The 22,910-nt window shown below is 46.4% G+C and overlaps 1 protein-coding gene across 2 annotated transcripts in view; it reads right to left on the bottom strand.

Moving 5' to 3' along the window:
- The window catches only part of PLEKHA2 (pleckstrin homology domain containing A2), a 43,154-nt gene that overhangs the window by 17,436 nt on the left and 2,808 nt on the right, over positions 1 to 22,910 (bottom strand). For both annotated transcript variants that reach the window (XM_026657261.1, XM_026657264.1), the window contains exons 2-5: positions 14,535 to 14,698; positions 11,702 to 11,758; positions 7,160 to 7,208; positions 5,215 to 5,312 (exon numbers count right to left, since the gene is read on the bottom strand). In XM_026657261.1, coding sequence (XP_026513046.1) covers positions 5,215 to 5,312; positions 7,160 to 7,208; positions 11,702 to 11,758; positions 14,535 to 14,675 — 345 coding nt within the window. In that variant the 5' untranslated portion in view covers positions 14,676 to 14,698. The remainder of the gene's footprint in view (positions 1 to 5,214; positions 5,313 to 7,159; positions 7,209 to 11,701; positions 11,759 to 14,534; positions 14,699 to 22,910) is intronic.

The following is a 22,910-nucleotide window of genomic DNA, read 5'->3' as shown; positions in this document are numbered from 1 at the left end:
CCATGTAGTTTGCATTCAGTGATTGGCCTCTTAACAAACAGACTGGACCAGTGTGCTAAAGAATTTTTTTTTAAAAAGAAGTAAATTTGCACTCCTGAAAGTAAGGGCTTATCTACACACAGGGTTACATCATTTTTACTTAAGGAGCGATTTAAAACCAGGTTAGTTTTAAAACTAGCGTAAAAGGCTGTGTGGACACTCTTCTTTTGTTTGAGAGCAGGCTTATTTTGGTTTAGCTTAAGAGAATTAGGAACAGATAGAAGCTAGCCCAAAATAAAGCACTCAGACAGAAATGAGAGAGTCTCCACACAAGAGTCTAGTCTAACTGAACCAGTTTAACTGAGCTGACTCAAGTTTGTGTGTAGATAAGGACTGAGAAGAGGAGTGAGTAGTCCAAGACTTTCCTGGCCGGACCCGAACAGACAGCTACTGTCTCCTACAGAAAGTGATTCAGTGCTGAACTAATCAACCCACTGGTCATACATCTATCTGCAGCATGAAAAGGCTCAACAGAAAGCATTTTCTCTAGTTAATCTTTGGAGCAATAACCCAAGCAGTAAACTCCAGGCAGTTCTCAAAAGCCAGGCTCCGCTAACCAAGTGAAGTAGCCAGCCTTCAGTGGTAGGGAACAGGAAACATGAGCATCTTAACACACCATCGCTTCCTGTTTCAGAAACAGCACAGCTGCTGTGACAGAAAGCAACGAGCCAGATGGTTCCCACACCCGCGGGAGCCCAGCACTGCGCACTTTGCCTCAGCAACCTACACCTGTGCAGCATGGTCCAGCGGAACTTTATGCGGTTGTCACCTAGCGCACCAGGCTGCCAAACACGCTGGCGTGACGAGCAACTGGCCAGATCAGAACCTCTTGCGCAACACGCCGTCTTTCATCTGTCTGCATCTTCTCAAGCATCACGGAAGGGAGTGCAGACAAGGAGGTCTGTGCACGTCAATGCTGGAGGAGCTGGCACACATGGCCAAACCAACGGAAATGGTTTCACAATGCATACATAAAGAGATTGTACAGTAGGGGTCTGAATCTCTGAATGCATTACTGCTAGGGGGTGCCCGTTGGAATCCAGCTCACAGCAATCGGCCTGTGACTCAGTTTTCATCTGCAAAATGGAAAAAATAACGAGCTACCTCTCCAGGGTATCTATTGCAGCTAACTGCCCCAACTACTACAGTATCTACGCCCCTCAGAGTCTTTAATATACGTATTCTCACCCTCCCCACCAGGCAGGGCAGTGCTATGATCTCCACTGTACAGACAGGGCAGAGAGAAACCGAGTGATTTGCTAAAGGTCACATACAAAGTCTGCGTGAGAGCAGGGAATTGAACCTGTCTCTCAATCCAAGAGGACCCTCCCTAGGAGCTGGACTATCCTTCCTTCCCTGCTGTGAGGTTTAGCTTAGTGCTGCCCATGTAGAGTGCTGAAGAAATATTTTGGCAAGTAACAAATCAAGACTTGCACAATACACATCAAGAGGTAGATTTTCAATGGCAAAAGGCAGTTAGGGGCCCAGGTCCCACTGAAAGTCAGGATCTCCCCCCAAAACCCCAGTTGTGCCTTTCAGAACTTCCCCATAAGTGACTGAGCCGTTCCAGGCTACCGTGGCCCAAGCAGCTTTGAGGATAGTCAGCTGAGACCACGACAAATGCAGAAAAACAATGGCCTTGCAGTGGGAGGAGCGTGGACTGGAATCTCAGGCTTCAGCCCACAGGGGAGCCCGGCGCCTCCTGGCTAGGGCTCCTCACTTGTCTGATAACATAAGAACGGCCACACTGGGTCAGAACAATGGTCCCTCTAGCCCAGTAGCCTGTCTTCCGACAGTGGCCAATGCCAGGTGCCCCCGAGGGAATGAACAGAGCAGGGAATCATCAAGTGATCCATCCCCCATCACCCATTCCCGGCTTCTGGCAAACAGACGCCTACTGCAATTAAAGAGGAGAACAGCCTGTCCTACTTAATAACTGTCCTTCTGAATGGTGCCTCTTCGCAAGCCGGCTCTCTCTAGATGCCGCTACCGTGCTTGCGATTTTACACCCCACACCCTAGCAACAGGTGCTCGCTGGGACAGACAAACCTCTCGCTCTTCCAAGAGACTATGAAATAAGGAAATACTAGCCCCGGCCTGAAGTGCCACCGGAGGTTTAATATGGAAACAGCCTTTCTTAGAACTTCTGAATCTAGACATGTGCTTTAACTTGTTATTCTGGCATGTTCAATAAACTATTGACCCTCTCTGACTAATTCTGTTTCCTGCACTTCAGAATTCCTCTGCCACTTAAGGCAGCTAAACCACGTGCATCACCCTGAGTGTATGTAACACAGGGCCAGGACAAAAATGCTACACAGCACACTGGTTGGGACCACCAGAATCCTGGGATCTCTTTCTGGTCTCATGTCTAAATGGGTTTGTATCCATATTGATCCCGGAAACGAAAGCAGGAGCGGCATATGCTGTTTGTTGTTGGCACAACAGATGAGCTAGCGTTTCAGTCCACCAGCTCCGATGCCAGATGAAGGGCCCCGCTAGCCCAATACGCTGTCTGGGTCAATTTATTTGCTGGAATTAGGAAAGGCAGCACATTAATTCCCTTGCCCATTTTCACTGTATTTGGTCTTTCAGCGACTATGGGTTTCTACTCAGCACCCGGCCACACTGCAGCTTGGTAACAGGAATGGCACAGAGAAGCCAGACTGTGTGAACAGGCATACGGGAGAAAGGAAGTTCACAGGGAGCAGGTGGGTCAAATCTCACACCCAGAAGTCTTGCAAATGTTTTTCGTGGCACTGTCCTTTCTAACTGCCCTGTAGAAGGCAGGAGACTCCCCTGCTGGATTTGTCTGATGTGCTGAGCTAGTGACCAGTGAGTGATGCAGGCCAGCTAGCCAATCTAGACAAGCCAGAGGATCCAAGAAGGCCCAGCCAAAGTTTAATAGTTTGGGGTTTAGGGGTTTAAAAATCAAACAGGCTCCTTTCAGCAATAACCAGATGCAATTATTTCTAAAAGCCGCATACTAAGGGCCCGATTCGCCAATGCCCAGCACCTTGTATCCTCACTGACGCCTCTGCAGAATGAGTGCAGAGTGGAGGTAAAGCTCGCTCAGATCAGAACAGTAGCATTTTACATTAACTTTCCACAGGTGCAAATGACAACACAAGGTGTAAGGCATGAGGAGGAACAGATCAGTGTCCTTCAAGTCTAGAGTTCATATTCGGCTAGTCACACTTTGGAGGAAATTGCCACCAGGGCAGTTGCCATGCCTCTGGGGCTGGATTGGGGTTTTTGCAAGTGTAACCTGCACCCAGAAGTGAATGGAAGGTGCAAATCAGAGCAGGTGCAGCCAAGCAGCTCACCCTCCATCAGGCAGCTGCAGGGACCCAGATTTGCATCCTCAGTTCACTTGCAGATACAAAAAGGCAAGTGCAACGCGCACCAGCAAAAGGCAGGCCAGGTCCCAGCACTTTGGAAAATGAAATCCTGTGTATTTTATTATATTGCAATATTGTAGATGTATAGCATACCACATGATCAACTGATGCTTGGAGAAGAGAGTTCTTTGCTAAAGATCACTGTTTAACTTGTTCAGCATCATTCATCTTGATACATGATTTATAAAAAACTAGCCAATATACATCAGTATATGATGCAGTAAAATCCACCTAGCACTGTGACCATTAGGTATATAGAGTTCTTCAATTCATCCTTTTAAAATCATATGACTCCTTCAATGGATCTGTTAGGTTCTGGGATGTCCCATGATGAGTCAAGCTTCAAGAACCTTAATCAGAACAGACATTCCACCAGCCCATTTCTACAAACTGAACACTAAATATACTGTATATGGACAGCTCTATCATTCTGGTTCGCTTTTATTCTTAAATTACCATCAACAACAGGGACAGGCAGCATCTCTCATTGTAAGGAGCATTAAACAGCCAAGGAGAAGGCAAACCAGAAGTCACTGGGCCACTGTTAACTTATGGCTATATAAATACACTGGTATATGAGAGGGGAAGACAGAGGCATGTCCAGTCACATTTCCTCCCATACTGCGTCTCACAATACAAAGTGTTTGCTGTATCAAATCTCATGAGACCAATTGTACCAGGAAGGAGAAAAACTGAATAAGCAAATTACTTTAGCACAAGAAAGAAACCCTTTGATAGCAGCAGCAAGAAATCAGTTACACACAGATCCCAGCCTTCAATAATTACATTGACACAGTGGCACCAGAACACATAAGGGTGTGTCTATCTCCCGGAGAAGCTTCTCTTTTCAAGGGCTTAATCATTGTCACACGCAGCAGCTGTGCCTGGGAATACGGGAAGTGCATTTATCTTATCTTTGTTTATAAATATAAAAGTCTCTCCAGATTTAAGTTACCGGAGAAGGAAAAGAAGCCACAGAGGTCACTCATCTGAGGCCAGATTTTCAGAACAGCTCACTTACTATAGTTTTCAATGGTAGCTACCGGTCCTAAGGACTTTTGAAATTCTGGCCCACATTGTGGGTGCTAAGCACTTAGAAATCCGGCCCTGTGTCTTTTTCCAGCTCTAAAATCTCTTTAGGAAGGTTCATAACCAAAAGCTCAGCCCCTTTTCTTGGAGTATTTTCTTTCTTAAATTAAAATCATGCAAGTCATTAAAACTTACAAAGCAGCAGCTAAGCATGCCGTGTTTAAATAACTTCTCTGTACTCTCCAGGAAGCTGCAGCAGTCCCATTCCTTCCAATGGGAGCTGAGGGGACTCAGGAGCTCTGGGACAGTAATGCTGATGGTACCGCGATTGCTTTATACCACAGAGCAGCACGATGCTGCACGTGGATGGATCGGAGCAGCTCCCAAGGGGACTGAAGGACAGCGCAGCAGCTAGCTGAGAATAGGGTTTCAACTCCTTCCTTGGTTTTGTGGTTGTGAATCACAACCTCAGCATTAATTAAAACATGACAGACTCAACAATCTGACTAGGAATTTCCTGCGGAGCTAGCAGTGCTAACTCCACATCAAGCGCGGCTCAGACTCAGCGCACAGCTGGCTCCAGGAGCAGCCCGGTTTCTGGCCAGACTCAGCCATTACCTTTGAGCAAGTTGCAGAAAGGGGATGAGGTAGAGCAAGAAGTTAAATATGGCTTTCCAAACATTTCTCAGACAGCCCCACTGCCCAAGAGGGAAGTGGAGACAGCAGTGATAGTAGCGTAACATACCGTAATCTTGCTGGCACGGTTCAGAGCCTCCACCCAGTCCTGTAGGTCCTTTTGATCGCTGGCTTGTAAGAAATAACGCTGAGATAAAGCATTGATAACTATCAAAGAGAGGAATAAAAAAAAAAAGAGAGAGAAGGGAACCCTAGTCAGTGCTCAGCCGGCTTAAACTAATCCAATAATAATACCTTGCACATCAGCAGCACCTCTCAACTTCCAACCCCACAGTACCCTGCAAGCATTACCTATTTCAGCCTTGCAACCACTTGACAGGAAAATATGCAAGGAACCACCACTGAGCTGCAGCCACCTCTGGGGTGGAGTATGGCAGTTGTTTAACTGCATGTTGCCACACTACACAACAGTTCAGGACTGGGCATGAAGAATACCACAATCCAACTGAAACGATCTGAATTAGAATTTAACTAGGGCACTTGTAGTAACATGCTTACAAGTGTCCTGGGAGCTGTTATGACCGCCAGCGGTCAGAACCACAGTTTTAAGTTTCATCTGCAATGATCAAAGGCAGATCAACTCCTCAACAGGAGTCCCTTGGGAGATTGGAAAACTCTCTTGGGACACGCAGCCCCTCCTCTCCATCCCCTGACTTCTCAGCTCGTATGGCCTTCTGGCTTGCAGCAGCTGGGTCAAAGGAAACAAACATTCTCATAGGATTTCTGCAATGAAAACCTTGAGACATTCTGAACTGCACAAGGTTTTGTTGAAACCCAGGCCTCCTCACGTTAGCCATCTGCACTTGCAGTTCCCTGCATGTGGACTGCTGCCAATCCACTCTATGCTGGGGTGTCCCAGCTCTGGAGTACCAAGGAGTTAAACCGTAGCACTCCCCATATTTTACCTTCGTAGGCTCATGGGATTCTGTAGCACAGCACAGCAGAGCAGCAAGCTCAGTCATGGCGTGGGAATATGCTACCTGCTCTGGTTTGGTGCTGATTCATGTCCCCTGCATGCAAGTATAGAAAATTGTGCCCCCCCCCCCCCCCCGGGCCCGCCCCAGCCTTTCCGCCCCCCCCATCAAAAAAAAAGCCGCCAGCCGCGACGGGGGGAAGAAATGGGGGGAAAAAAAAAAAAAAGCCGCGATCGGCGGCGGCGGCGGCAGTTCGGCGGCAGGTCCTTCGCTCCTAGAGGGAGTGAGGGACCTGCCGCCCCGAATTGCCGCAGGTGCCACCCCTCTCCCTTGGCCGCCCCAAGCACCTGCTTGTTAAGCTGGTGCCTGGAGCCGGCCCTGCCCGCCACCCCAGCCCTTTGAGACAGGTACGTGCTGGTGCTGTTGTTCCTGCTGCTTGAACTCTGAAGTGAGCTTAGTGCTAATGAAAGCGAGGAACTTTTGTGGCTTGGGTAAAGCCGAGGGCCACCGGGAAGGGAAATCAATCCCAGACCACCTCTTCTTTGCAATGACAGGAATGCAGAAAACTACATTGCATAATGCATTGCAGCATGAGGGTGAATATGGGGGAAAGCTCCATTAGTGCAGTGACGCACTAGGACAAGGTTGCTCAGGCCAGACAACCACCCAGAGCATCCATGCTGCTGGGGTGTTCAGGGAAAAACTGAGGTCCCCTCCCAACCAAAGGATTCTGGGCGAAATCCACCCCTGTGCAGAAGCAGCCAGCAAAAGGATCAAGGCACCATTTAGCCCTATGGGTTTCAGAGGGACTTAAGTGGTGCATATAATCCTTTGTGCTGACTGCTGTGTACAAGTGTGAATTTCACCCTCTCTGAAAACATTCTTCCCAGCAACACACAGCATCTCACACTTCTGGAACACCTTATACTAATGAACAAAGAAGGCCCATGGATAATTGCTGTTTATGAATTCTCATGGTTTATAACAGCCACCTAACCCTGCAGTCCTCCCGTCAGAGACCTGTCATGATGTGAACTCTGGGCATTTTGGTATCCCCCCTCCCCCATGCGTTACACTCACCAAAGCAGAACGGGACTTTCGGTTTTTGTTTCGGGGTGGCGACGCTGACCTGAAGAGAAATAGATTTTTAAAATAAAGCACATTAGCGGCAGTGAGATGGGGCAGCATCTGCTTCCGTTAGAAAGGACACATTGTCTTCCATTCTTCAGCACTGTAATTAAGGCCGTTTATAAATCATGAGGAGCTCAAGCAAGCCTGAGTCAAAGCAAAATTAACATGACAAGTGAGAAAGGATGTACTGATGAGCCTGTCTCACATACCTCCTTAGTCTCAGTTGTGTCTCACTAGAAGATACTGTGCCCCTCATCATGGGCCCAAATGTACCTGTGTCCTGCGCAAACATCTCATGGCTAGCTCTAGATTGCAGTTGCATTTCTTTGGGGGAGAGATGTATATGCATTTCTACACCGCTATATGGCTCCGGTAACTGCAGATTTAGTTAATGGCTGTGGCTAAAACCTTGCATACAAGATCTAAGCCTCTGCTGAAGATGCAAAAAGTACTAGCACCTAGCTAGCAAAAACTGTGCTTTAACATGGTTCTGCCAAATGGAGTTAAGAGAATATGTGCATGTTCACACGTGGACATGCTAACAGATGCAGATCACCTAGAACGGCTATCTCAGCACAGGGTACACATGCCCTATAGTGGTGCAATTTCTCTTACTTCCACACCAAATCTCTGATGCTGATACACTGCAGTGCTACTGTTTTACTACAACATTTTCTTTGGTGCAGACGTTTTCTTTTGCTGGAAATAGACCAATCGCCGAGCATGAAAAGTACTGCCTTGCAGCAAGCCAGGCAAGCCTCTGCGTTGCAAAACCACCACAGATATGTTAACAGGCAAAGCGACAGTTGGCCTTTAGAGGCTGATATATCCTGTGCATATCAGAATGAAATTTATGATGCAAGTTCACCAGCGCTGCTACTCACGATGAGGTGCCCCACAGCTGAGTGAGCTCTCAGGAACTCATTCATATCAGATTTAATAGAGACCACGTGTAGTAACGAACTCAGCAGCCCCAAAAGAAGGTCACTTCAGAGAGCAGTCTCTCATCTGCTGCTCTCCCTCAACTCCAGTGCCAGCCACGCTGCACAACAAGGATGCAAATTCTTTCAGGGGCCCTGGCAGTATGAATTTCAGTTGGACCAAACACACACTGTGTGGTAATTAAGAAAACTGAAGGAAAATAACAGTGGTTGCTCCCTAAAGAGTAGGAATCATTTATGTAAGAGTAATATTCCGGGGGCTCCAGGCATGGCCTTTATAGAGTATATTTATTTTGACAGGCTTCTTACTTCTGAACCAGTCTATAATACTTTAAATATGCTTTCTCAAGCAAACCTCCATTTCTCTGGCATGTTTATAATTGGTAGTTAAAACCATTGGTATAACCCAACCCTGCAGTTTACGAGTGAATCGAGCGCTGTAGCAATTTTCATTTAGTCTAAAATATATATAATTTATAAGTGAAGTTCCTTCTGAAATGGGGAAGACTGCATCCCTCAGCATTGCTTCATCTGAGTTTAATTTATAAATCATGAATCAGCAGGAGCAGAGATCTGCTGGGTCTTTTTCCAACTACAGTAACCAAAGCTGATTCCAGGGCTGTCAATTCATATCCCACCCCACCCCAAGATCCAGACGGTCGAACTTCCAAGCAAATAAAGGTGTTACATACAATCCCAACTTGCCTGGTCAACAGAGCCATGATATTAGCCACATGACTCTCTGTCAAGGGATTTAAGCAAGCAACATTTCCTACCGTTTATTGTTCCCTGTGCTGTTTTCACCTACACGGCCCACCTTACAGTCTTTCTGGTGGATGCTGTTCCAGCTAATCTGCCTTGGCCCTGTACCACACGAGCACTGCACAAGCACTAATGAAGTTGTAAGAAAAGATGCACAGAAAGACTAAGTGACTCACCCAAGGCAACAAAGAATCTGGACCAGGGCAGAGGTAGGATTTGAACCCAGGACTCCCACACCTCAGCTAGTGTCTTAACCACAAGGCAGTCTTCCTCTGGGAAGAGAGTCTCAATGTTTCCGAACCAGGGCTGCCTGCTGGCAAACACAGTGACCACCTTGTGCTCAGCACTAGTTCACACCCACCCTTGGACACTAGTACCTGCTATATTAAGGTGGGGAGTGGGGATACTGGCCAGGATACTACAGTTCCCCTCCACTCTTTTCTAAAAGTCCCCTAGTATATTTAACATTCATTTGGCAGCCCATGGAAATTAGCAGAAGGGACCTTGGTTGGACAGTGACTGCTCCTGGCACTGCACAGCAGGGACAGCACTGGGCGTGAGCCAAAGTTCTGGCATGAGGACTTGAACCCACAACCTTACGTCCTAGAGGCGGGTGAATACAACTGAAGGGAACAGACACTGAAGACAGACATGGGGGATCTGAGTCTCTACCCCCTTGCTCTCTGGACAGTCAGTTACACCCGTGCAGAATGGGTGTGCAGCACTACCAAACCTCCAGGGTGGAGTCGATATGGGGCAAAGGACTCCCAGGGGGCAAAGAAGCGGAGATATCAGGCCTTGAAACAACAACCCTGCAGCCAGCCCCACAGGAAGAGGAGCAGCCTACGGACTCTGCACTTGGAGACCCTGCCCTCTAAGGGAGGTGTCAATTCCACCTGGAGGAGACACACCCACGCTAGCTTTAATCAAGTTAATGGGCTAAAAACCGAAGTCTAGCTGCTGTGATGCAAGCAGTGGGAGGGGCCAGCTTCCCCGGGGAAAAGCCCATCTGAGACCACAGGAACATACAGGGGATGGCCAGCCTGTCCCGGGGCTACACAGTTATAGTTAGTGCACCAGCTCAACCGGCGCTGCTGCAGGTAGGTGTCCTGGAGCTGGAATTGATGGCTCCCGTTTGAAGCACAGACAGACCCGAGGCTACGTCTACATCGGTGCTGGGGGTGCGATTCCCAGCTCACGCAGACGGACGGGCGTTAGCTCTCAAGCTAGCCCACTAAAAACAGCAGCGTATCCAGGGAAGCAGCGAGGGCTGCCAACCCTCCAGGATTGTTCTGGAGTCTCCAGGAATTAAAGATATAATCTTTAATTAAAGATTATATGTCATGTGATGAAACCTCCAGGAATTCGTCCAGCCAGAACTGGCGACACGAGTCGCAGCAAGTGGCAGCATGGGCTAGTGCCAAGGACAAACCCACCAGAACCCGGTGGGTACATTCTCAGCACAGCTAGTAGCCCGGGCCACCACTGCCCACGCTATCCTAGCTTCACTGCGCTAGCTCAATGAGAGGGCGGGAGCTGGTACCACTCCCCTAGCACCAAACACAGACAGACCCATGTTTACCCAGGAGATTCCCACTCAGTTGGGCACGGCTTTGAATCAGCAGCTCATTCAAGTCCCCACGGAAACGTCACAGGAGAGATGTGTAGGAAAAAAGGCACCCTCTACTGAAGCTCTTTGGGACCAGGACTGTCTCTCACTAGCTGTGGGCATCCAGCACAATGGGGCCTGACCTCATCTGGGGCCCTCTAGGCACTCCTTACTGCACATTAAAGAACCACAACACAACTCCCGAGTCTCAGCGAGAGCCGTGTTGCGCAGTGGGCGATGTTTACATGACACCTTGTTGCTGATTATTATTTACTTAAACTGATTACAAAGTTGATAAAACACATCGTTATGCACGTGAACCAGGTTCAGTCGGACGCTGAACAAGACTGGCACTCTGAGCAATGAAACAGATTTAAAAAGCTGTCTTCCAGCCGGGAAGTTTCATCTGCAAATAGCTCATGGCTGGGGCATAAGGCCCGATCTGGACTGCGTACTGGTTGCCCTTACTAAAAGCTTCCGGGTTCTGTGGCTTTGCATTCTTCCTCATTATTGAAATATCCTCCTTTCTGCCTAGCAACCCTGCTGGCCTATGTGATGTCATTGTACAAAGGAAATGCAGACCTCTTTGCTACACTGAGAGACCTGTCACAGTAGAGCTGGCAGGAATCAGAGCATCCATTTGGCGGGCAATTCCACAACTTCAAATTTTCAAAAAAAAAAAAAAAAAAATCCAACATTTCCCAGGAAACAAATTTCTGAAAAAAATAATTCATTTCAGTCATTTTGTTCCGATTTCCAACTTTTTAAAACGTCGACTTTTTTAATACTATTAAAAAAAACAACAATGAGTTTAATTTTGAAAAGTTTCAAAATCAAAAAAAAAAAAAAAAAAAAAAACCCTGAAATGTTCTATTCCCCAAAATGCCAAGAAGGGAGATTCTGACATTATTGCAATGTTTAGTTCTGGGTTTTTTCTAAACAAAATTTCATCAAAATCTATAGGTTTTTCAGAATGTTTTGATTTCAACAAAAAGGACATTTTTGGTTGACAAACATTTTGAAGAACAATATCCTCACCAGTTCTACCCAGCAGTAGTATAGAGCAGATAACTCTGGACTCCTACAAATTGCTGTACTGGGCAGGCCATTAGCTTATTTCTAGGTCTATTTCACCTCCTCCCACAGCAGAACAGTTCTGAGACACCACCCTCGTATTACCTTGGATATATAGGTCAGCTGCAAAGATCCGACAGCTCCTGACCCGAGAGCCAGATTCTGCAAAACAGTCAAGAATGTTAAGAGTTAAACGATAAACAGTCACAAACCAGGTGAGCTAGACTATCACTTTACACTTTGTTTAGGGAGGGGCACCTTAATAGTTCTGTCCTCACCAATGGTCTCTATACGTCAGCATTTTACCATGCTGAGACACCCATCACTATGCCTCAGCAAGGCAGTAAAGGGTGCACTAGTTGGTGTGTAGTTTATTGCATGGGGAAAGTTGTTCTGTTCTTTAACATTAGTCAAGAGGCCAGAGATCATGGCACTGGGCATAGATTATAAATGAAAATAAAATAAAATTTGCTCTGAGCTGCGTTTACAAAAGCCACGCAATGAATGCTAGTCCAGATGGTGACTTATGCTAGTGCACACAGAAGAAATTCCTACAGCTCACCTTTTATTCTTACTATTTTAATCACTATAGTAAATGCCACGACCACTCCCGGAGCTGCCAGCCACAACAGATACAAAACTCCAGACACCTGGCTACTGGGTGAGCATATTCTGCATGACCCCATTTCTAGGATGACAGATATTTTAATCATTTGTGTTACTGTCTTTACACCGAGATATGAACTGGAATGGGGACCTAATAATGTCTCACACTGACATAGTGCTTTATCATCTCTTCAGGGGTTAAATTGTATAAAATATCATTGGTGTGGTGTAAGAGAACATAGTATACACAGAGAAACTGATTTGTTGCAGTTTCCTCTTGCAAAGACTCAGCCATAGGAAAGTCTAACGACATACATGGCAGAAAGCATCCTGCATCATTTCATTTCTGAAGCCCCAGTTCAGCAAAGCAGATGCTTAACTTTACGTATGTGCTTAAGCCCACTCCTATTCAGCAAAACACTTAAGCAGGGGCTTAACTTTGAGCACACACGTCTCATTGAAGTTAGAGGGACTCGAGGCGTGTGCTTAAGTGCTCTGCTGGATTGGGGCCTGAAAGTAGATGCAGCTCATACAAAACATTATGCAGATTATACTATTTAGCAAAATGAGAAAGAGGAAGATAACAACTGCTCCCCACACCCCGCCCCCATTCGATACAGCAAGCAGCAGGCATTGCTGGCTGATACTGACTCATCAGAATAGCTCTGCATTCTAACCACAGCTATGAACTGCCCTAGGAGTAACATCTGGGAGAGTGACCAATCACTGCACCGCTATGGGTCAGAGCCAACCTTGAAAAGAAACTGCTACCCCACATTCCACCCCCAGCTTTGGACCTGCGGCTGGTTCACCACCATGGAGCCGAACGGGTCACTGGCTGAGACCAGAAGACATTCTCGTTTTATTTGTCTTGGATTCAAAGTCTAAAAGGGTGTGGAGGGGGAATTCAGGAACATTTCTGACACACGCTCATACGTACTGATAACAGATACCATCCAGTCACATTCCAGCTTCCCTCAGCAAGAAAGCATGGCCCAGACAGTGACCCATCCCACTTGGAAATGAAGGACTGCTTCCAGCTGCACTCAGGCTGAATGCTGCTTCAATGAAGTGACCCAGCACCAGCTTCCCAACAGAGGCCTGATCCAACACTCTGAAGCCAATGAGAATCTTTCCACAGATTTCAACGGGCTTTGGATCAGGCCCCAGAAGTGGGAAATTCAACCTCAGAGCAGGAAAAGGATATGAGTGAGCACCAGTCTTAAAAAAAAAAAAGAAAAAAAGAGAGAGACCACCCTCTGTATTTCTTACTGAGCACGGTACAATATATTCACCTCATGTTGTGGCAAGATAAAATATGAAAAAAGCACAATAGAATCTGCTATCCCTACCACCAGATCCTTCCTTAGACACTCTCTCCATCCGATAAAGGCATCTCTTCTATGCAACTTAAAGCATCAAGGAAAATTAGTGGTGCGAGATAACGTTACGGGACACAGCTTCCCCAGAAACAGGCATCAGACAATCTGACACAAATGGACATCCAAATGGCGACTTTCCATTATGATACCTGCAAGATTAATGATGGGATGTTTTGTGCCAAAACAACCCAATGATTGAACTGCAGAGAGGATTTCACCTCGCCAAGATCCTGATATTTGCAGTGTTGTTGTAGCCACGCTGGTCCCAGGATCCTAGAGACACAAGGTGGGTGAGGCAGTGTCTTTTACTGGACTCACTTCTCTTGGTGAAAGAGACAAGAGTTACACAGAGCTGAAGAACTGTATAGCTTGAAAGCTTGTCTCTCTCACCAACAGAAGTTGTTCCAATAAAAGATATTACCTCACCCACCTTGTCTCTCTAGGATCCTGGTAGACTGTTACATGGCAGTTTTAACATCAGAACGGGAAATAAATCATTCCAGATTGCTAAGAAGGACAGGGTTCCAGGCACAAGGAAACCAACTTTTTCCAGCACTGAAGTTGCTGTTTCTGCTCGTCTTAACTAGTGAGCGAAGCTGGTGTAATAAAAATAGGGGGAGAGAAAAATGTGAAGCCAATTAAAAAATGTGATCTCTGTTTCTGGGATTTCAATAGCATATCTGTCTAAATAAAGCCTGTTTACTCCAATCATTAGAGTCCGAACACAAGCAGCACTGCTAAGGTGTCCAAGGTAACTGGAAAAAAAGATACGCATGATCAAAAGCCAGCTCTAGCTGTGAAACCCCAGCACTGAACTCTTGTAACAAATGCATCTTAAGAGTGGGAGGGGCAGATGCAGCACAAATCAGGAAGCAGAAGCTCTTTTAGCTGTGAAGTATGAAAGCCATACAGATCTGCAATGCTCCACAGAGTGCATTCTGGGACCTCACCTGGGGGTTGTCCATATACCACAGAAGACAATTGGCCTGGGTGTCCAAGATGAAATATCTTCGCAGAAACTTGCCGCAGGTCTCATTTTCTTCGATGTCTAGAAACCCACAGATACGATTCTGTCGATCCACATAAGGCATCCCGGGCTTCTTGTAGCATCACCCTAGAAAACACAAATGCCTGCGGTGAAGCCAGGGCACTCCCAGCCCTACCCTAAGCCATGGCGATGAAGTGTTCTTTCCCTGTTCTAGGCTGACTTCATATTCACACACACCTCACTGTCCCTTTCCCCGTCTAGAGCTGGGGTGACAGCTCAGTCACCAGGTTTGGGCATGCAGGCTAAAGCAGCCGAGTGTGAGGAAGAAGATGGTTGGATTGGGTCACATTTGACACACAGACATTCTGTTCCACTTTCACATTTAACTGGCCATTAGCAGATTGGTCCTGCTGCACATAAATGGAAACATTTGTGCAAATTCCACCTCCTTGAGGTTGCGCATCATTTCACAGCCCAAACATCATGAAATTGAACAACAGATACCGGGTATTTAGCTTGGTCTAGAGCAGGGGCGGCTCCAGGCACCAGCGCAGCAAGCGTGTGCCTTGGGCGGCAAGCCGCGGGGGGCGGCGTGCCGGTCGCCGTGAGGGCGGCAGTCAGGCAACCTTCGGCGGCAATGTGGGACCGGCAGATCACCCGCAGAAACGCTGTCGAATCCGCGTGACCCACTACCTCCGAAGGCCGCCTGATTGCCGTACTTGGGGTGGCAAAAAACAGAGCCGCCCCTGGTCTAGAGACTGAGCTTCTCACTGCAGGATGGTTGAAGTAGGGAGTAGAAGATTTAGGCCTCAATCCTGGCAGGCTCCCACACCCGCACAGAACGCGGTTGGATTCAATGGAGCTCCCAGCAGGGTTTCAGCGGCATGGTCAGCTGCAGGATTGAGGCCTTGGATTGTATTCAAACTGTTATCCAAACATCCTGATGCTTCTGCTAGGGACGGGACAAAGCCAAACCCCACCCCACCTTTGCATGTTTCTGCTACTAGCAGACAGACCACCAGACTGAGGAATTCAAGGTCACGGCGAGACAAAGACACCCAGCACTACGATTCTGGACACATTCAGAAGCTGGGTAAATAAAACAGACGAGAGTGACCAAAATAGCTCAGCTGGGGAACTGCAGGAGTTGGGAGAGCAGGGAGCTTCCAGGAACTACAGATGGACTCAATCACTACAAGCTACTCAATAGCTCGCTAGCCCAACAGCACTATCACAAGAAGACTCAGAACACTTCACTGTTCCCCGCCTTGTCACAGCACAAGGGCCACCTGGATGGTCACAGAGCAGCAGCAGGCCCAAGGGAAACAACGGCCCCAGGACGGAGCAAGACATCATCCCTCACAACAGAGCAGCAGTTGGTGATGCAGGGAGGCCTAGGACCCGACCCCCATTCCACTCCAGAGGCATCTAGGAGACAGCAAACTCAAAAGCCAGCAGCCCTTGGCCAAAACAAACCAAAAAAAATAATTACAAACAGGTGAACAGCCATGAGTGCTTTATGGCAGGAAAAGCCCAAGTCACTCAGCCCCTGAGAACTGCAAAGCCTGGAATCAAAGTGAGAGAGAGCATGCACGCACGCACGCACACCCGCCAAGGAATGGAAAACAAACTGCAACTCCTGCAGAAAGTATGTATAGTGGGGATGCAGAGTCAGCAATGGTCAGTCCTCTCTGGGTAAAAACGTGTCACTAAATGTACACAAGCTGCAAACACCTTCCAACACTACCCTTGTTACTCAGGGCCCAGCATCTGCCACCTAGCCTCAGGGATTCACGTGTCCTACAGGAACACTGTTCTGCAAAGGGACAGAGCCTGGCTGAACAAGGAGACTTCAACAGCTGCAGTTTGAGCAGGAACAAACTGTCCCTTTGGAGAAGTTGAGAGTTTTTCGATCAGAACAATAAGAATCTGGGAAGATTCGGCCCTACGGAGAAAGAACTTCCCTCCCTGCTGGCCAAGAGCTCAGATACCACAGAGACAGACACCTGAGAAAGTCAGCGAGAGAAGAACAAGACACCAGGTTTGACAGCATGATGGTTAGAACCTGGTGACTGGTCTCTACTAGCACCCCCAACTGGTGTTAGTGCAAGGGAGGAAGATTTGGGACCTGGCTCTTGGTCACCTTGCAACATCGTCATTTACAATAAGGACGAAGGGGGTGCAAAACCCCACCATTCTAGAGTGGCAGCGCTTCACACTCAATTTGCAGGATGTTAACGACTGGGGCAATGGAAAATCAGGCCCTTTAAGGTGGAGCTCACTACAGACGTGGACTATGGGACTGATTCTCCACTGTCTTGCACACTGTTGTCATTTACACGTATGCACAGTCAGCACAAAACACTAACACTCTGACCCACTTTGCACTGGTCCATGTCCCAACACAAAGTGCAGAGCAGTGGAGAATCAGGTGCTGTACGTAGGTAGCTGGAAAGGCACCATATCTCAGAAATGCCTTGGGCAAGAAGCCTCTTAATTATTGTGACTCTTGGTGGATAGAATGGGAGGTGACCTATATCACGTAGAAGGACTAGTTACAAATATACCACAGGTGGAGTTTGGTTGTGAGCTAGCAGGAGTGTGAAAGGCAGCCCTTGTAAGCGCCTCCAAAACAGGCAGCACAAATAAAGGTCTTCTGCAGATAAGGAGAAAATATGATTTTTTTACCTTAAAAATTGCGATGGGTGGTCTCCTGGGGCCCCCTGTAGAAACGTATTGTCCAGTAGTTAAACAGGCAGATGGGACAGAGAATAAAATGTCTGCTGTCATCTGCTCATATTTTCAGCATCAGCGTTTGGAGCCATGTATCACATTCGGAAGCAGGGTGGGAAGTGACCAGGGAGGCTTGACTGGCCTGGAAGCAGCACCCAGCAGAGCCAGGGGGCTGTTTTGACAAAGGTCACCTCCTAGTAAACTCCTATTGACTTAGGGGAATTTTGAGCAGTCTTACTCTGAGGAGACCAAAGGCTGGAGGGCAGAGTGTGGGTACTCTGTCTTGCCATCACAGGTGAGAGAGAGAGAGAAGGCAACACACAGAAAATTATGAAGACCTTTGGATGTCATTAGAATCAGATTAGCCATTTGGCCCAGACAGAATAAAGGATACTGTGAAATAGATTTGGAATCAATGTTAATTATTAATATATTAAGCCATTGCCTCTAGACACATGACAATGCATATCATACCAGAGCACTGTCAAATACAAACACTGGACCCAGGCCAAAGCAGTAGGACAGCACTGGCTTTCCCAGGCTCTGCTGACACAGGGAAGCTGTTCCAGTTTAAGGGCAGGTCTTCACTACGGGGGGGGTCGATTTAAGATACGCAAATTCAGCTATGCGAATAGCGTAGCTGAATTCGGTGTATCGGAGCCGACTTACCCCGCTGTGAGGACGGCGGCAAAATCGACCTCCGCGGCTCCCCGTCGACGGCGCTTACTCCTACCTCCGCTGGTGGAGTAAGCACGTCGATTCGGGGATTGATTGTCGCGTCCCGACGAGACGCGATAATTCGATCCCCGAGAGATCGATTTCTACCCGCCGATTCAGGCGGGTAGTGTAGACCTAGCCATAGTAAAGGTATGATTTTAAACCGATATAGTTAAAGCAGCACAAATCCCTGTGTGGGCACTTATTTTGTTTCAGAGCATACTGATTTGGTTCAGCTTAAACCAATTCCTGACTGACTTTAGATCAACAGAAATAAGAGTGTCCACACAGGAGTTTGAACCAATTTAAAACCACACCTTCAGTTCAACCGGTGTGACCGTGTGTAGACTGGGCTTCAGAAATGCTGCTGCTAATAAAAAGACAGGTCATGGTGTTTCAGAAGCGGAGGAAAAAGAACAGAGACACAATTGGGTGAGGAAGCTGGGGAGATATCTGGCCCATCTATTCCACCAGGAACAAGCTCAGTGCCCAGTTCTGCCAGCTTTACTCATGCTGACTCCACAAGCCACCCCACTGAAATGAATGTGACCACTCTTGAAGTAAGGTGCTGAGCAAGGGGGCAGGTTAGGCCCAAAATGAAAGAGCTGATTAGCCAGGTGCTATCAAGTTGCAGAGTGTGTATATTAGCAATACGCTGCTTCTCAGGTGTGTACAACGTTGTTCAGTAAGGCCGTTCCCTGACGCGTACAGACAAGTGACATTCCCATAGGTCATGGGGCCCTTAGAACGGTACAGTTACAATTCAGCAGCACCTGTGAGCAGTAGCCAAATTCTACTTGGAAGTGACCATTATAAAGATGCAAATTATTTTATGAATCTCAGTCTTTAGTCAAGGCCCTTAAACCACAGAGTTTATATAAAGTGTAAAGAAACCGACTTTGCTAACAGAGATAAAGGGCAGCCATATCACAGTACTAACAGGCGATAACAGATTAACTAAACTCTAGCAGCAGGCACTTCTGGGCTGCAGAACGCCTTTCGCTGCGGTGGTATGTGAAAGGCTGGTCAGAAATGCTGCAGCTTCTTATGGTTTTGCTCTGCCTCAATTAACACGAGGTTGATCAAGAATACTCAGATGCTCAGCTCCTTCTGCACAGGAAAAGGTGACAGTGACCAACCTTAGATTGCACTTTGAGATACAAAAATCAGTGGGCAGAGGAGATAATGATCATGCTGAGCTTTAAGTTCTAGAATGTACTCTTTTTTAGCATGCTATAGGGAGGCAATCATCATGCACACCCCTCACTCTGGTTACAGTGATCCATTTTCCAGTATGCTGCAGGACAGAGGTTGCAATGATCCATCTGTCTCCTTAGAACCATCAACAGTTTCTCTTTCCCATAAACTCAAAATAAGAATAGCATCTGGAGTTCCACTAGGTGGGGTTTTTCCCATCTTCCAGCTCCAGAAATCCAGCCGGAGTCAGGAAGAGTTTTCTCAACAGAGTTTAGTCTTGTTACAATACTCAGCACTTATGTAGCACCTGACACCGTCAAAGCACTGTACAAATTAGTCAACTGGCTGTACAGTTAGATGCATTCTGGGTAGTTTACACCTTCATATTTCTCATCCGACATTGTTCATTGCTGGAGAGAGAACACTAGACTGAACATACCATTGACCTGTTCTACTGTAGCATTTCCTACCACATGCATATTTGCATAGAAATACTGTTACCTACCATGAGCTCACAGACCAGAAACAGGTTCAAGACATGCTAATGAGGGAAGAATCACAGGATGAGGATAGCAGAGTCAATGATGATTTGACGGCTTCTTAATTCATGGCTAGAATGTTTGCCTGAAACTCAGTAACCAATTATTTCTGTTCATCAATTATTAGAACAAATAGCTGACAATCACTGGAGCAACCACACAAGCTGGAACAGATGATACATATTTATATTTTCTGTATCCTACAATAGTGGAAGACAGTACCATTTGAGACACAAAGAACTGACTGCAAAAAGGGGGAAAAACTCAGTTGTGCTTACGCTTTACAACTAGTTAACATAATTTAGAACTGCTAATGACTCCCTGAAGGCCTATCAATCAGAAGAGCATGTCCTGTTATAACTTTAGATTACATGCATTATAAATTATGAACAGGATAATGATACTGAACACTTGAAGTCACAGTTTATGGGAGAAGTTTGCATCTGATTTCTGGAAGCCAGTCTGAAATCCAACACTGATTTAAAGCATTTCCCAAGCCTTGCAGTGGAATTAGGCACTTAGGATCTCATTACTGGTTCCAATTTATTTCAACACACAGCAGAATGAAGTTCTCTTGCTTTCTGGGATTCTTTCCTTCTATTGCCTTTTCAACACAGTTAGATGAGCAAAATATTCATAAATTCACCCTCTTAAAAACAAAAACAAAAAACACACCAAAAAATAACTGAACCAGGCAAGGGTTGTGTTGATGTGATCACACCAGCAAAGAAGTTACTCGAAAAGATTTCCAGCACAAGACAACCAACCTTGTGGAAGGGTATCGCACTGCTCCCTGAATAAAACAGCTTCACCAGGAGTTATACAATGGAAAGGGAATCATTCAAATCACATTCAAACCCAATTATAGTTACTGTCAACTCAATGACTCATACACTTTAAGGTCAGAAGGGACCATTATGATCATCTAGTCTGACCTCCTGCACAATGCAGGCCACAGAATCTCACCCACCCAATCCTGTATCAAACCTATGTCTGAGCCATTGAAGTCCTCAAATCATGGTTTAAAGACTTCAAGGTGCAGAGAATCCTCCAGCAAGTGACCCGTGCCCCACGCTGCAGAGGAAGGCGAAAAACCCCCAGGGCCTCTGCCAATCTGCCCTGGAGGAAAATTCCTTCCCGACCCCAAATATGGGGATCAGCTAAACCCTGAGCATGTGGGTGAGACTCACCAGCCAGACACCCAGGAAAGAATTCTCTGTAGTAACTCAAATCCTACCCCATCTAACATAGCTCAGTGGTTTGAGCATTGACCTGCTAAACCTAGGGTTGTGAGTTCAATCCTTGAGGGGGCCACTTAGGGATCTGGGGCAAAAATCAGTACTTGGTCCTGCTAATGAAGGCAGGGGGCTGGACTCGATAACCTTTCAAGGTCCCTTCCAGTTCTATGAGATAGGTATATCTCCATAATTTAAACATCCCATCACAGGCCATTAGGCATATTTACCGCTAATAGTCAAAGATTAATTAATTGCCAAAAGTAGGCTATCCCTTCATACCATCCCCCCCATAAACTTATCAAGCTTAGTCTTGAAGCCAGATATGTCTTTTGCCCCCACTGCTCCCCTTGGAAGGCTGTTCCAGAACTTCACCTCACTCCTCGGATGGTTAGAAACCTTTGTCTAATTTCAAGTCTAAACTTCCCGATGGCCAGTTTATATCCATTTGTTCTTGTGTCCACATTGGTACTGAGCTTAAAGAATTCCTCTCCCTCCCTGGTATTTATCCCTCTGATATATTTAGAGAGAGCAATCATATCTCCCCTCAGCCTTCTTTTGGTTAGGCTAAACAAGTCAAGCTCTTTGAGTCTCCTTTCATAAGACAGGTTTTCCAGTCTTGATTCCTCAGATCATCCTAGTAGCCCTTCTCTGTACCTGTTCCAGTTTGAATTCATCCTTCTTAAACATGGGAGACCAGAACTGCCCACAATATTCCAGATGAGGTCTCACCAGTGCCTTGTATAATGGTACTAACACCTCCTTATCTCTACTGGAAATACCTCGCCTGAGGCATCCCAAGACTGCATTAGCTTTTTTCAGGGCCATATCACATTGGCGGCTCATAATCATCCTGTGATCAACCAATACTGCGAGGTCCTTCTCCTCCTCTGTTACTTCCAACTGATGAGTCCCCAGCTTATAACAAAAATTCTTATTATTAATCCCTAAATACATGTCCTTGCATTTTTCACTATTACATTGATCCTATTATTATTACTCCAGTTTACAAGGTCATCCAGATCTTCCTGTATGATATCCTGGTCCTTCTCTGTATTGGCAATACCTCCCAGCTTTGTGTCATCTGCAAACTTTATTAGCACACTCTCACTTTTTGTGCCAAGGTCAGTAATAAAAAGATTAAATAAGATTGGTCCCAAACCGATCCCTGAGAAACTCCACTAGTAACCTCCCTCCAGCCTGACAGTTCACCTTTCAGTATGACCCGTTATAGTCTCCCCTTTAACCAGTTCCTTATCCACCTTTCAATTTTCATATTGATCCCCATCTTTTCCCATTTAACTAATAATTCCCTATGTGGAACCGTATCAAATGCCTTACTGAAATCGAGGTAAATTAGATCCCCTGCGTTTCCTTTGCCTAAAAAAAAACTATTACATTCTCAAAGAAGGAGATCAGGTTGGTTTGGCACGATCTACCTTTTGTAAAACCATGTTGTATTTGTCCCAATTACCATTGACTTAACTACTTTCTCCTTCAAAATTTTTTCCAAGACCTTGCATACTACAGATGTCAAGCTAACAGGCCTGTAGTTACCCGGATCACTTTTTTTTCCTTTCTGACCTGTGATGCTGCAAGGGGGCAGAGTTCCCAGGAACTGAATTCCAAAATCTCAGTTATCAAAGAGAGGGCTGCTGCTCCCTAGTTTTGTCCTGAGATGCAAAGTTACAGGGTTCCTTCACTTTTTCATCCTGCTTCAGCAGCACTGAACAGCAGCATTATCAATGCAACTCTTAGAGCAAAAAGCATATTAAGAAAAAATAAATCTTCAAACTCAATGTTCCTAAAATGATAGTGCAAAGTAGCCATTAGATAAATTAGGATGTGTCTACATGTACATTAGCGAGACAAGGTGGGGGAGGTAATATCTTTTATTGCACCAACTTTTGTTAGTGA

This window comes from Terrapene carolina, unplaced genomic scaffold (genome assembly GCF_002925995.2).
Source record: "Terrapene carolina triunguis isolate 2854851 unplaced genomic scaffold, T_m_triunguis-2.0 Scaffold53, whole genome shotgun sequence".
In the NCBI taxonomy this organism is placed as follows: Eukaryota; Metazoa; Chordata; order Testudines; family Emydidae; genus Terrapene; species Terrapene triunguis.
This window is presented reverse-complemented; position numbering and strand designations above follow the sequence as displayed.